Source organism: Salmo salar, chromosome 14 (assembly GCF_965601325.2).
Source record: "Salmo salar chromosome 14, fSalSal1, whole genome shotgun sequence".
NCBI lineage: Eukaryota > Metazoa > Chordata > Actinopteri > Salmoniformes > Salmonidae > Salmo > Salmo salar.
The window spans coordinates 87,704,250-87,719,952 of record NC_138304.1 but is presented as its reverse complement, the minus strand read 5'-3'; the positions used below and the strand labels follow the sequence as shown (position 1 = coordinate 87,719,952).

The following is a 15,703-nucleotide window of genomic DNA, read 5'->3' as shown; positions in this document are numbered from 1 at the left end:
CAGAGGAGGGGCAGATGAGAGGAGGGTGGCAGAGGTGGGGCAGAGGGTGGCAGAGGAGGGGTAGAGGAGAGGAGGTGGCAGAGGAGGGGCAGAGGAGAGGAAGTGGCAGAGGAAGGGCAGAGGAAAGGAGGGTGGCAGAGGAGGGGCAGAGGAGAGAGGGGTGGGAGGGGGTGGCAGAGGAGGGGCAGATGAGAGGAGGGTGGCAGAGGAGGGGCAGATGAGAGGAGGGTGGCAGAGGAGGGGCAGAGGAGAGGAGAGTGACAGAGGAGCGGCAGAGGAGAGGAGAGTGACAGACGAGGGGCAGAGGGGAGGAGGGTTGCAGAGGAGGGGCAGAGGAGAGGAGGGTGGCAGAGGAAGGGCAGAGAAGAGGAGGGTGACAGAGGAGGGGCAGAGGAGGTGGCAGAGGAGGTGGCAGAGGAGGGGCAGAGGATGAGTAGGTGGTACAGGAGGTGGCCTAGGAGGGGCAGAGGAGAGGAGGTGGCAGGAGGAGGGGCAGAGGAGAGGAGGGTGGCAGAGGAGGGGTAGAGGAGAGGAGGGTGGCAGAGGAGAGGAGGGTGGCAGAGGAGGAGTAGAGGAAAGGCGGTTGGCAGAGGAGGGGCAGAGGAGAGGAGGGTGACAGAGGTGGGGCAGAGGGTGGCAGAGGAGGGGTAGAGGAGAGCAGGGTGGCAGAGGAGGGGCAGAGGAGAGGAGGTGGCAGAGGAGGGGCAGAGGAGAGGAGGGTGACAGAGGTGGGGCAGAGGAGAGGAGGGTGGCAGAGGAGGGGCAGAGGAGAGGAGGGTGGCAGAGGAGGGGCAGAGGAGAGGATCAGAGGAGAGGAGGGTGGCAGAGGGGACGAGAGTGGCAGAGGAGGGGCAGACGAGAGAGGGGTGGGAGGGGGTGGCAGAGGAGGGGCAGAGGAGAGGAGGGTGACAGAGGAGGGGCAGAGGAGAGGAGGGTGACAGAGGAGGGGCAGAGGAGAGGAGGTTGACAGAGGAGGGGCAGAGGGGAGGAGGGTAGCAGAGGAGGGGCAGAGGAGAGGAGGGTGGCAGAGGAAGGGCAGAGGAGAGGAGGTGGCAGAGGAGGGGCAGAGGAGAGGAGGGTGACAGAGGTGGGGCAGAGGGTGGCAGAGGAGGGGAGGGTGGCAGAGGAGGGGTAGAGGAGAGGAGGGTGGCAGAGGAGGGTGGCAGAGGAGGGGCAGAGGAGAGGAGGGTGACAGAGGTGGGGCAGAGGGTGGCAGAGGAGGGGTATAGGAGAGGAGGGTGGCAGAGGAGGGGCAGAGGAGAGGGGGTGGCAGAGGAGGGGCAGAGGAGAGGGAGTGGCAGAGGAGGGGTAGAGGAGAGGAGGGTGGCAGAGGAGGGGCAGAGGAGAGGAGGGTGGCAGAGGAGGGGCAGAGGAGAGGAGGTGGCGTAGGTGGGGCAGAGGAGAGGAGGGTGGCAGACGAGGGGTAGAGGAGAGGAGGGTGGCAGAGGTGGGGCAGAGGAGAGGTGGTGGGAGGGGGGTGGCAGAGGAGGGGCAGATGAGAGGAGGGTGGCAGAGGAGGGGCAGAGGAGAGAGGGTGGGAGGGGGGTGGCAGAGTAGGGGCAGATGAGAGGAGGGTGGCAGAGGAGGGGCAGAGGAGAGGAGGGTGGCAGAGGAGGGGCAGAGGAGAGGAGGTGGCAGAGGAGGGGCAGAGGAGAGGAGGTGGCAGAGGAGGGGCAGAGGAGAGGAGGGTGGCAGAGAAGGGGTAGAGGAAAGGCGGGTGGCAGAGGAGGGGCAGAGGAGAGGAGGGTGACAGAGGTGGGGCAGAGGGTGGCAGAGGAGGGGTAGAGGAGAGGAGGGTGGCAGAGGGTGGCAGAGGAGAGGAGGGTGGCAGAGGAGGGGCAGAGGAGAGGAGGGTGACAGAGGTGGGGCAGAAGAGAGGAGGGTGGCAGAGGAGGGGCAGAGGAGAGGAGGGTGGCAGAGGAGGGGCAGAGGAGAGGAGGTGGCAGAGGAGGGGCAGAGGAGAGGAGGGTAACAGAGGTGGGGCAGAGGGTGGCAGAGGAGAGGAGGGTGGCAGAGGAGGGGCAGAGGAGAGGGGCAGAGGAGAGGAGGGTGGCAGAGGTGGGGCAGAGTGTGGCAGAGGAGGGGAGGGTAGCAGAGGAGGAGCAGAGGAGAGGAGGGTGACAGAGGTGGGGCAGAGGAAAGGGGCAGAGGAGAGGAGGGTGGCAGAGGTGGGGCAGAGTGTGGCATAGGAGGGGAGGGTAGCAGAGGAGGAGCAGAGGAGAGGAGGGTGACAGAGGTGGGGCAGAGTGTGGCAGAGGAGGGGGAGAGGAGGGTGGCAGAGGAGGAGCAGAGGAGAGGAGGTGGCAGAGGAGGGGCAGAGGGGAGAAGAGTGGCAGAGGAGGGGCAGACGAGAGGAGGGTGGCAGAGGAGAGGACTGGAGGGTAGAGGATGGGTAGAGGGGTAGGAGGTTCTGTCTGAAGACTGCAGGGCTACACAGTTAGTTAGTCAGCTGACAGAGGAGAAATAGGATGGTCCATCATGGGGGTAAAGCGGGGAAGGCAAGACATTTGACCGCAAATATGATTGACGTTGTGTTTGTGTGTGAGTTGTGTTTGTTCTTCCTTAGCCTTGGACGAGGGTTTGGGGTGGGCTAGTCTACTTGGCATAGTCGTGGATTCTTGGAAATGCTAGATGTTTGTGCTTCCTTTATGCCAAGTTTCATGACACAGATGATAATACAGTTACAGTTCTTAAAAGATGACTTGAACCATTCACCTACTGTGTGTAATAAACATGCAGATGATGTTTTAAGCATGTGTGCCTTTCTGTAGATGCTTTGATGCCATACATGGACAATATGTCTGTCTGGCCTCAGGGGCAGTTCAGTAGGCCTATACAGTGTGTGGTTTTGATTAGATCTGGTTTGATGTGGACTGATGAGGTCCTTAGAGAACAGCAGGTCTATAACTGTGTGTGTTTTTGATTAGATCTGGTTTGATGTGGACTGATGAGGTCCTTAGAGAACAGCAGGTCTATAACTGTGTGTGTTTTTGATTAGATCTGGTTTGATGTGGACTGATGAGGTCCTTAGAGAACAGCAGGTATATAACTGTGTGTGTTTTTGATTAGATCTGGTTTGATGTGGACTGATGAGGTCCTTAGAGAACAGCAGGTCTATAACTGTGTGTGTTTTTGATTAGATCTGGTTTGATGTGGACTGATGAGGTCCTTAGAAAACAGCAGGTCTAACAGTGGGGTAAAGCTCTTTAATGAAATAAAATACAAATTCAAACTCCCAGAGAGATCAGAGCATAGAAGAAGAATATAAGGAGAAGAGAAGAGCCTTACCTTCATAATATAATTTAAAGCCGTGAGCGCTCACAGCGAAGTCACTGGTAAGACGCAGGGAGAAGACGGACCCCGTGCTCGTGACTGGTGGTGGCATTGAGAAGCCTGTTAACCTATGGCGAGAGAGGAGATGACAAACAAATCAGAATGATCTGACAATCATACATTACACCAATCAGAATGATTTGGAGATGCCATTAACCAATAGCACGCAGACACCAGTCAGAATAACCAATAAGATACTATTAATCAATAACATACACCAATCAGAATGACCTGGAGATCAACATAAAATACCAGTACTACCCTGACAGGTCTCACCAACCAGTCAGCCTAATGTTGTGTCATTCAGCTAAAGCAGCTTTATGGAGTTACAGTACATTAAACACTGGAGCCAGCAGCAGAGTACTGAGTGGTGGAGTTACATTAAACACTGGAGCCAGCAGCAGAGCACTGAGTGGTGGAGTTAGATTAAACACTGGAGCCAGCAGCAGAGCACTGAGTGGTGGAGTTACATTAAACACTGGAGCCAGCAGCAGAGCACTGAGTGGTGGAGTTAGATTAAACACTGGAGCCAGCAGCAGAGCACTGAGTGGTGGAGTTACATTAAACACTGGAGCCAGCAGCAGAGCACTGAGTGGTGGAGTTACATTAAACACTGGAGCCAGCAGCAGAGTACTGAGTGGTGGAGTTACATTAAACACTGGAGCCAGCAGCAGAGCACTGAGTGGTGGAGTTACATTAAACACTGGAGCCAGCAGCAGAGCACTGAGTGGTGGAGTTACATTAAACACTGGAGCCAGCAGCAGAGCACTGAGTGGTGGAGTTACATTAAACACTGGAGCCAGCAGCAGAGCACTGAGTGGTGGAGTTACATTAAACACTGGAGCCAGCAGCAGAGCACTGAGTGGTGGAGTTACATTAAACACTGGAGCCAGCAGCAGAGCACTGAGTGGTGGAGTTACAATTAACACTTGGAGCCAGTAGCAGAGTACTGAGTGGTGGAGTTACATTAAACACTGGAGCCAGCAGCACAGTACTGCGAGGTGAATGGATAACCTTTAAATGTGTAGGGAGAACAGATCGATTCTACGGCCCCATTTCAAAGTAAAGATCATTATAACATTTCAAATGTACATGGGCTCAGGCTTATTTATGGGCTACACTAGCTCTGCTTGGAAGGCTATTAACATTTCACTAAAGTGATTTCTCCTCCAAAAAGCCATACTGTGAAGAGAGGTGAGAGAAATATACACATCAATAGAGGCCAGAATTAGACATAAAAAGTGCTGAATATTTAAACACTCTGAAAATGACAGTGTAGAGATGTGTGCTTCAAACCACGTCGTCGGAGCCATGTTACATAATTCCTATTGGTTATGCTAATAGACATGTAAGTGAAATATTTATAAAAACTTTTGCATAACCACCCCAGGAGATCACAGAGTATCCCTGTAGTATGATTAACCTTTCAACTTGTCATCGGCTTCAAAGAACTTGAGAGAGAATAGAATAAAGTGAATACCTTCCCTTCCACATGGCTTTAACAAATCATCTCTCTTAGGGTTTCTCTCCACACTCCATTGGCCCACAATGGGATAACCAAGGACATACAGTATTTTCAATCTAATGCATACAGATAGATGTAGGATCTTAATTTGAGCCAGTTTGCTACAGCTGGAAAATAATCCTGGAGCAAGCGGAAATGTAGATTATCATGTGGATAATAATTAATGGACATTTTTTGTAGGGGTTGATACGTTTTTAGGGAAAATCTAGTCTGACATTTTAAATTGGAAATGACAAACTTTAGCAACCTTTTTAAACCTTGACTACACTACAAGTTTTTATTTCCTGCCGTGCAGGAAAATTCTCAGCAACAAAAGAGTGATCAAATTAAAATCCTACATCTGTATGAACATACATATTTCAGAGATGTTATTTGCCAATCTCTTTGATCGTCTGATGGCCACAGGGTCATTACAAATACATGTTCCACTTTTACGTGTACTGTATTTGATAGTAGAATCTCAATAAGACTATCAAGCAAGAAGCAGAAAGACAATGTATTGTGAGTGAAGTGACAAGCTTTCCTCTATAATTGGACAAAGTCACCAATTACAAGTGAGTTGTGAAGGTGGACAAAAAAACACCTGGATGTCTTCTTTCCCCATCTTCCTCTCTTTTCTACTCCTCCAATCTTTTTTTCCACCCTCTTCCTCCCTATTCTACTCTGCTCCTTCTCATCTCCTCACACTTCTCCTTTTTTCATTCACTCCATTTTCATGGTCCTCCTTACACACACCCCTCTCCCCTAGCGGTGGCCTCCCCTGCTGGTGCTTTCAGTGCATTTCACATCAGCTATCTGGCTTTGATCGCATTCCAGTTCCACTACATTGCAGAAGGGCATCAGATAGCTACAGTGCCTTCAGAAAGTATTCATACCCCTTGACTTATTCCACATTTTGTTGTGTTATAGCCTGAATTCAAAATGTGTTAAATATGTTTTTCTCACCCAACTACACACAATACCCCATAATGACAAACTGAAAACATGTTTTTAGAAGAAATGACTTCAAATGTATTGAAAATGATACACAGAAATATCTAATTTACATAAGTATTCACACCTCTGAGTCAATACATGTTAGATTCACCTTTGGCAGTGATTACGGTTGTGAGTCTTTCTGGGTAAGTCTCTAAGAGCTTTGCACACCTGGATTGTACAATAATCTGTCAAGTTTGTTGTTGATCATTGCTCGACTGACATTTTCAAGTCTTGCCATAGATTTTCAAGCAGATTTAGGTTGTCTTGGTAAGCAACTCCAGTGTATATTTGGCCTAGTGTTTAAGGTTATTGTCCTGCTGAAAGGTGAATTTGTCTCCCAGTGTCTTTTTATCATAAAAAAACTCCCTAGTCTTTGCCAATGACAAGCATACCCATAACATGATGCAGCCACTACCATGCTTGAAAATATGAAGAGTGGTACTTAGTGATGTGATGTGTTGGATTTGCCCCAAACATAACGCTTTGTATTCAGGACATAAAGTTCACTTCTTTGCCACATTTTTTGCAGTTTTACTTTAGTGTCTTATTGCAAACAGGATGCATATTTTGGAATGTTTGTATTTTCACTCTGTCATTTAGGTTAATATTGTGGATGTTGTGGATGTTAATGTTGTTGATCCATCCTCAGTTTTCTCCTATCACAGGCATTAAACTCTGTAACAATTGGCCTCATCGTGAAATCCCTGAGCGGTTTCCTTCCTCTCCGGAAACTGAGTTAGGAAGGACACCTGTGTCTTTGTTGTGACTGGGTGTATTGATATTAAATGTGTGCTTTTTTTATTTTATCTTTTAATCTACCAACAGGTGCCCTTCTTTGCGAGGCATTGGAAAACTTCCCTGGTCTTCGTGGTTGAATCTGTGTTTGAAATTCACTGCTAGACTGGGGGTCCTTACATGTATGTGTGGGGTACAAAGATGAGGTAGTCGTTCAAAAATCATGTTACACTATTATTTGCACACAGAGTCCCATGTAACTTATATGTGACTTGTTAAGCAAGTTTTTATTCATGAATTTATTTAGTATTCAAACAGTTTTCATTTCAGCTTTTTTAAATAATTTGTAAAAAACAAAACAAAACCAAAAAAAAACCTCCACTTCGACGTTATGGGGTACTGTATTGTGTTTAGGCCAGTGACACAACATCAAAATGTAATCCATCTTAAATCCAGGCTGTAACACAACAAAATGTGGACAATGTCAAGGGGTGTAAATACTTTCTGAAAGCACTGTATATCATATGATGTAGTTAGCTGGTGTCTTAAATACCTGTCCAGGAGCTGTGAGATCCGGCATGTGTCTGAAATGTAGTCAGCCTGAAACACAGCCTTTGACTAGGTTCACCTCTTCAATATGTGACTCATTTCAGGAAACGAGCCGTATGTCACATGTCACTACTTCACAGGAGCAGTATTTGAACGTAAACATACATTTTTTGTGTTTTTGGTAGAAATGCCATCTTGAACATGTGAACTTTCATGTGCTTTAATAACAAACTTGTATTCCTTCCATAAATACGAATAAAATTGTTACAATTACGAGCCTAGTTGCTTTAGCCATGGAAAAAGCAGGAACCTTCCCACTTGCCATGCTTGGCTGAAATAATGTATGGGAGATGAGTTTGGATTGTCTGCCATGAAGTGCGTTTCTTTCTATAACGTGAGCTGTTCAGTATGTGTTGACAGTCCTTTCTACTGCACTGTTTTTGAAAGATATAACATTAGCCAAAAGTTTTGCTAATTTTCTCAACAACATTGATGCCCAGAATTTAGCCGGGGCTATCGACAGATCAGTAGGAAAAACTGATGGGCTACTTTCTGCACACGCGACGGTCAGTGTTAACCAGAGTGACTTGACACAAAGCTGGCCACACAAGATGTAGCTACAAACAAAACGGAGTTAAATGGTTCCAGTCTGCCGTGAAGCGTTCATCCATGTATGCGGGTAAGTGTCTTACTACATTTTCCATATAGAAGTTTCTAATTTTGTCAAAGCGTCATTTTTATTGCAAGTTAAAGCTTACTGTTAGTTAGCTAGCAAATTTTAGCTTGCTAGTTATAGCCTAATGTTAGCTAGTTAACATTGAACCTAGTTTGAACCATGTCTAAACAAAAGATTCCACTTCGGCCGGATTATTACATGACGCATCAAATTAGCAGGTGTGTCTGGGGATGACTTCGGCCATCAATTGTATTTCATGAACATGTGTACATGTCTAGGCAATAGTGACCCATCCACTTAGCTATGTGGCTGGGGGTGGTAATAGCATTTCCTTCACATGACACATGAATTTAGACAAGTGTGTCGGGTATAGTTAGGTAACGCACTTTTGTACATCGTGCTGTAATGTACAATTAACCTTATTTTAGCGTCCCCCCAAAAAATACTTACAGGTCAACTGTAGTATGAATACCATTGTGAAGCACAATTTCTCACCTTTCCAGCAAAATAAATGACGAGACCTTCATGCTGCCCGTCTCTGCATGATTGAAGAAGGCAATGAGCACCGTTGTGTTCTTTTTAAAAATTGCGGGTGGGGAAGCGAAACCTACTGCGTGATATCTTTATATTTCTTATTCTTATCCGTATTCATTTAACCTCTTGGGGCTAGGTGGGACGCTAGCGTGCCACCTGTGGTGCACTCCATCAACAGCAGGTGCATTTCAAGAGCGGCAAATTTGAATCCAAATAAATGTCAAAATTCAAATTTTTCAAAAATACAACTATGTTACACCATTTGAAAGATAAACATCTCCTTAATCTAACCACGTTTTACGATTTCAAAAAGGTTTTACGGCGAAAGCATAAATTTAGAGTATGTTAGGACAGTACATTTACAAGAGTTGTGTGTAATGTTTTGTCAAGTCAAAGACAGGGTCACCAAAACCATAAAACCAGCTAAAATGATACACTAACCTTTTACAATCTCCATCAGATGACACTCCTAGGACATTATGTTAGACAATGCATGCATTTTTAGTTCTATCAAGTTCATATTTATATACAAAAACAGCGTTTTACTATGGCATTGATGTTGAGGAAATCGTTTCCCTCCAATAACCGGCAGTCAAGTCAGCGTCACAAATTAAATAATTAAAATTAGAAAACATTGGTAAAATATTATATTGTCATTTAAAGAATTATAGATTTACATCTTTTGAACGCAATCAACTTGCCAGATTTAAAAATAACCTTACTGGGAAATCACACTTTGCAATAATCTGAGCACTGTGCCCAGAAAAATACGCGTTGCGATACAGACTAGACGTCATGTTGGGGAGATCTAAAATCGAAAATACTATGTAAATAATCCATTACCTTTGATTCTCTTCATCAGATGTCACTTCCAGGTATCACAGGTCCATAACGAATGTAGTTTTGTTCAAAAAAGCTCATCATTTATGTCCAAAAATCTCCGTCTCGTTAGCACATGATGTAAGCCAGCCGGACTTCTCGTCATGAACGAGGGGAAAAAATATATTTCCGTTCGTTCAAACATGTCAAACGTTGTATAGCATAAATCATTAGGGCCTTTTTTAACCAGAACATTAATAATATTCAAGGTGGACGAATGCATAGCCTTTTATAACGTATTGGAACGAGGGTACCCAACATGAAGTAGCGCGCCAGGTGTCTAATGGGACATCACCGTTCCATGGCTCTTGTTCGGTCAGATCTCCCTCCAGAAGACTCAAAACACTTTGTAAAGGCTGGTGACATCTAGTGGAAGCAATAGGAAGTGCCAAAATATTCCTAAACCCCTGTGTTTTTCAATGGGATAGGTTTAAAATCAATACAACACATCAGGTATCCACTTCCTGTCAGAAAATGTCTCAGGGTTTTGCCTGCCAAATGAGTTCTGTTATACTCACAGACACCATTCAAACAGTTTTGGAAACTTTAGAGTGTTTTCTATCCATATATAATAAGTATATGCATATTCTAGTTACTGGGTAGGATTAGTAACCAGATTAAATCGGGTACATTTTTTTTATCCAGACGTGCAAATGCTGCCCCCTAGACCCAACAGGTTAAACTGCATTGTTGGTTAGAGGCTAGTAAGTCAGCATTTCACTGTAAGGTCTACACCTGGTGTATTCGGCGCATGTGACTAAAACAATTTGATTTGATTTGATAGGGAAAGAGGGGGGATAAGCCGTGTGGGGAAACTGCATTTTCACCCGATCTGTCCAACTTATCACCTCTAAAATGTAAATAAAACACTATAAATAGTTTATATAATGTGTCATTACATACCTATTTGAAGGCTCGTGTTGAATTTGAGTCGGGTTTTTAGGGCGGCGTTAAAGTTATCTACAGAAGTAAACAGCGTCTATCGCGGCTTTTGAGAGTCATGATAGCTTGCGGTGATGATGCAAAAAATGTATGCATTCAGTTCTACAATTGACCTGTCCCTGTCCCTTTCTTGTTTTTAATCTGTGAGAGAAGCGCTACACCTGGTGGAGAGAGGCTGTACGACACAGGAGTTGCATTATGCGTGCTGTAAGTTACGTCATGACACATCACAATTTAACGTACAGCGTCAGAGGGGTCTGTTTTTTCAACTTTTCTCCAATACTATCAGGCTTTTTCCCATGTCAATCAATGCTTGAATAGAAACGTAGTTTCATTTCCCAGATTTTGATGCCACCACAGTCGCTACAGTCTCATTAGTTTTCATTGCAGCCTCATTTGAATGCTGTGGTTGCGCAAATTTGTACGGAATGGGGTTAGTCAACAGTAAGCGTCATCTAATAACAATAAAATATTTTAAAAATATTTTTATCTGGACACTTTTTGTTTTTGATATTGCTACTATGCAAGTACTATCACTGTACCATTTACACCATCTGTATCCTGATCATGTCACAAATAAACTTTTTGGGATATAGCGTGTGTTTACCACATGGCCTCACACATGTGAATCCTTAAAGAGATGGATGGGACTAAGGCTTAAGAGGGTGTGAATGATGCTGAATGGGTGTAGACAAAGAAAAGCTCTCCAGTAGGTGTACCAAAACATTCAAGGGCCATTTTCTCAAAAGTGGGGTTACAAGTTTATCAACTTTCAAAGCGGAATTACTTTCCCATTGTTCCTCAACTGCAGTGAAGGATATACCATTTTCTAACTCTGCTTGTATCCAATGTAAAAAAAACACAATTTCAAATTGTGCTACATAAGACCGAATCGAGGCGGTCGGTCACATATGGCCATTTACAATGTACAGCATTTATTAAAACCCATTACAACAATTCAAATTGACCTCAGCCAAGCTGAACAGGTCAATGACCATTATGCTAATTACAATAACTACTAGAAACAAGCTTGCTGTATTATGTGGACCAAAGCAGAGTCCTTAGCAGGACTAATCATTGTTGTTTTGGGTTTATACAGTATAGTTTATTGGTACACTGAGTTGGTACACTGAGTTCCAGGGACTGTTTGTGGATTACTTCTGCTTGGGAGGACACACACACAGCTTCCTTCAATGAGAGTCTGCATGCGTATCCCCTTGGGGTCATGGAGGCCTTTCTTAACTGCTGTGCAAGTTGGAACGAATACATCTCCCCTCTGTGCCTTCAGCGCCCAACAGCCAGAACCATACTGTTCATATTGCTCTACAAGTCCATGCTGTCTCTTCCTAGTGGAACTAGGTTCAAATTGGTTAGACAAGGGGCCTTGGCAGGGTACATGAGGCCTCCTCTCCCCCCATCTTATTAACCCCAGTTACCCATAAGCTCAAGCTGTATGCTTTTATATTTAAAAGCCACCTTGCTGACACATCATAGTAACAGCTTTCTCAAGATTTAAAACCAAAGGTTATATTTAAAATGCTTAATTAAGGATCCACCCCTTTTTTTTAAATTTTTGCCTAAAATGACATACCCAAATCTAACTGTCTGTAGCTCAGGACCTGAAGCAAGGGTATGCATATTCTATTTGAAAGGAAACCCTTTGAATGTTGTGGAAATGTGAAATTAATGTAGGAGAATATAACACATATCTGGTAAAAGATAACACAAAGAAAAAAACATTTTGTACCATCATCTTTGAAATGCAAGTGAAAGGCCATAATGTATTATACCATCCCAGGCACAATTTAGATGTTGGCTACTGGATGGCAGCAGTGTATGTGCAAAGTTTTAGACTACTCCAATGAACCATTGCATTTAAGTTCAAAATGTTGTATCAAGACTGCCCAAATGTGCCTAATTTGTTTATTAATACATTTTCAAGTTCATAACTGTGCACTCTCTTTACTTACAATCTCATGCTAATCACATTAGCTCAACTGTCCCGCAGGGGACCCACCGATCCTGTAGAGGTTTTAAAAGGAGCAGAAGCAAGGACACTGCAGTCCACTTTTGATTACTGAACCACCTTTGACCATAAATCTGCAAGGGGAGAAGCTGCAAAAGGAAAAAACAGTTTTGGTTCCTATTTTGGGTGGTTTCCAAAAGTAGGCCTCAGAATATTTCCGATTATAATTAACAAGATCTCCTTTTAACAGAATGAGAACGCTTTGATCCCTCATTCTGTGAACATGAAACGTTAAAACACAAAAGAACCATTACACTCATACTTCTAATGTTGTATTATTCCCCATTTGCATACCCCTCCCTTTAGTCTGGTAATTATATTCGACAAATGCGCTCACTCACTCACTGACTCATACCCCTGTTTAGGGCAGGCCTGGTTGTAGCTAGATATGATTGAGTCACGTCGGGGACAATTTTAGCATTTTAGCTAACCCTAAACCTTACCCTTTTCCTCACTTTAACCTAATTCTCCTGACCTGCCACGTTCATTTTCCTAACCTGCTGCCTAAGTTCTCCTAACCTGCTTCGAAAAGTAACTTCTGCTAGTCCAGACCTGCCCTGGGAGCAGTGTCAATAGCCACTAATGCGATACAGCTGTATTTTCATGGTAACCATTTTTCCCTACCTCCGCTCAGCCCTTAAATAAAAGTAGCTTTCTGTGGAGGGACAAATAAAAACACTCCATGTCACACCAACAGTGTTTGGCATGCTGGCTGCTACTACTCGCCATTGAAGGTCTTCTCACCATACCATTTTGTGAGGAATGCTCACATTCTCCTCAACACTCTGGATAGAGAAACAGAGAGTGGTAGGGCTGTCACTAGTGCTTAAGGTTTCCAGAGGGAAGCAAGACTGGGAGATCAGCGAGACTGTTCAGATCACCACCCTTCTCTGCAGGCATCTTATTCAGGCTGATTGTCAGAGACAGAACCCTAAGCCGGCTGCAGACGGGCTGAAATTACATCACCCACTGAATGAGTAGAGATTCATCTTTTTAAAAGTGCTTTCCCCTTTACTAGCAATACATCAGAGTGCAACGTGTAGTCATACCACTTGATTTCCCCAATAAAGGCCCCTACGCTTTCTGAGATAATGTGATTCAGGAAGGCAGGAGTCTTCTCTCAGCTCCTCCGTTCTTTGGTAGTAAACACACAGCGATGCATCTGGAGATAGTGTACAACTCAATGATGTGAGTTTCTGACAGATCGCTTTAATAAAAGATCCAAAAGTGGGTTCCTGAGCTGAGTTGTTTGTAGGCGATTATCAGGTGGAATGGAGAGAGCACGCAAAGACAGATACCATGGTCTTGTTCTGTATCGCAACATTTTTCATAATGCTTTTCGCCTAGACCTAATACTCTGGACCTGCCAATTTCCCCTCCACATGTTTCACAGCTAGGCTGTGTCCATCACATTAACAACAGAGCAGAAGTCCACGCTAATGAGACAAAAAGCATCCCTTAATAGCCGCCTATTGATTCAACATTATTATGCGTGGGGGAAAACACTCTTGATTCCATTCCATTGAGGCACAACAAAGTGTGTTGACTATCTACCAGCCCAAAACTGTTTCTTTCAGCCCAATTTGTTTTGTGAGAGTGACTTCTGATCTCACAGCTCTGAAACATGCATCATTAGTAAATTGGCCCCTAAAAGTCGCTAAAGAAAGAGGAGGCTCCACAGGAAAGGAATTAACCTACATTGTTGCGAGTAAAGTAAACATCTCTATTAGGCGTACCACACTATGATATAGTGACATGTTTAAAAAGGATATTTAATGACAAAACATGTTTATGCATTGGTTAGTCATTACATAAAACAAACGGCAAAGAAATGTACATTCAAAACTATTACCTGTAATTCCATTCTATAAATTTAGAGCTCTATTCAATCTGTAAGCATTACAGATTCCGCAATGGAAATGCAAAAGGTCATTTCCGATTCAGCTGATATATACAGCATTTACCGTGAATTCAGTCTCTGCTATAGCGGGAACATTGCCCATAAATTTCAATCCCGCTGTAAAGCTGAACTTCTGTGATGTGGTTTGAATTGAGCCCCTAGTCTTTCTGTCCTCCTTTTTTGTTTATTTTTATTTAAAACAAATTGTTCTAAAGGCACCCGCAGAGGGGAACATCCCCAAGGGAGAATCTGCCATGATTTATTTTTGTCTATGGACAAACTATAACTTGTATATTCCCACTGTTGTTTATTATCTACAAAATAATTGAACATAAGTGGAAAAGAGGGCAAATATCCCCCGGCGCCTTTCTGTTTTAATTTTCCAAAAGTTACCAAGGTTTGTGTTTGTGTGTGAGTGCGTATGCATGTTCTTCTCTCGTTTCGTTTTGATTTGGGGGGACTAGTCACCTCCAAAACAGTTCTAATAAGTTGAATCTACTACTACTGCAAGGCAGTTGCAGTGAGAAACTGTCTTCTTTGTCTTTGGGTTAGCGCTCAAGACGCAAAAACACTGTCCTTAATGCTTGATGATATCTTGGGGTTGTTTGTTTCTGTGGAATTATTGTCACGAGAAAGTGATTTTCTCTCAAGGAAGCACAACCTTATCTCCAACAGTAAAACCAGCAAACCTATACTTGAGACTGCAAACTCAATATACACACTGCAAATTCACCAATAAGTTTGGCCTCTAGCAGGGGCTTTCACTTCAATTTCAAAATAAATACAAACGTAATGGCTTATGTTTTGCCTCTGTCCTTGAAAGTAGAAAAAGGGGGGGAGAGAGAGAGAGCACAAGCAAGCGAAAGAGGCAAATATATTTTGTCAATGACAACCTACTGGGGTGAATCATAACCATACATCTCTTCTTCTAATGTTGCTGCAAACATGTCGTCATGTGAAACATTACCTTTAAATATGAATACCCACCACCTGTCTGTCTTGCTGAGTGTCTCTGTAAATGAAAACTGATGAAACTGATGCAATCCCTCTCATGTGCAAAAATGTGCCATAAATCTTATAGTCTGCGTAGGTGGCTCCTACAGTTGGCAGTCATTCTTGCAAAGCACTCACTTTGTTTAAAATACTGAGCTTCGAAACAGCTCAACCAGAGCTATTTTCACCACTTTAGATGTGGTTTGACGTCTTTTGAAATTATTGTGACAGAAAGAGAACGACTCAAGAGAATTAAGCACAAGTTATAATGCATGGTTGAGCAGTCCATAAATTGTAGCATGCGGATAACAAACAGTAGGACCTAATATGCACCATGAACCATGCACTCACACAAATAACAAATATTTGTGCAAGTAGCTTGGGCATATCGAGTAATAAAAAACTGCAGGAATATTCAAGAGGCATAAACACACTTCTTCTGAGGCCTCTAGGGACTGTTTCCCAAGCACTGGAACCTAGGGACCTTGTTCATGCAAGGAGCGTAGAAGTACTAACAGCATATATGGAGGTAGAATCTTCTCTAGAGCAAAACAGTACATCTGAGCAATTGACAAATCATCCCCACGCAGCCAGCGGCTCAAAGCAGGTAAAGATAGGGAAGGAGAGAGAGAG

General features: G+C 44.2%; 1 protein-coding gene across 1 annotated transcript in view; it reads right to left on the bottom strand.

Moving 5' to 3' along the window:
* The window catches only part of LOC106570400 (CUB and sushi domain-containing protein 3), a 738,870-nt gene that overhangs the window by 588,106 nt on the left and 135,061 nt on the right, over nt 1–15,703 (bottom strand). The window contains exon 3 of the mRNA XM_082961236.1: nt 3,289–3,401. Coding sequence (XP_082817362.1) covers nt 3,289–3,401 — 113 coding nt within the window. The remainder of the gene's footprint in view (nt 1–3,288; nt 3,402–15,703) is intronic.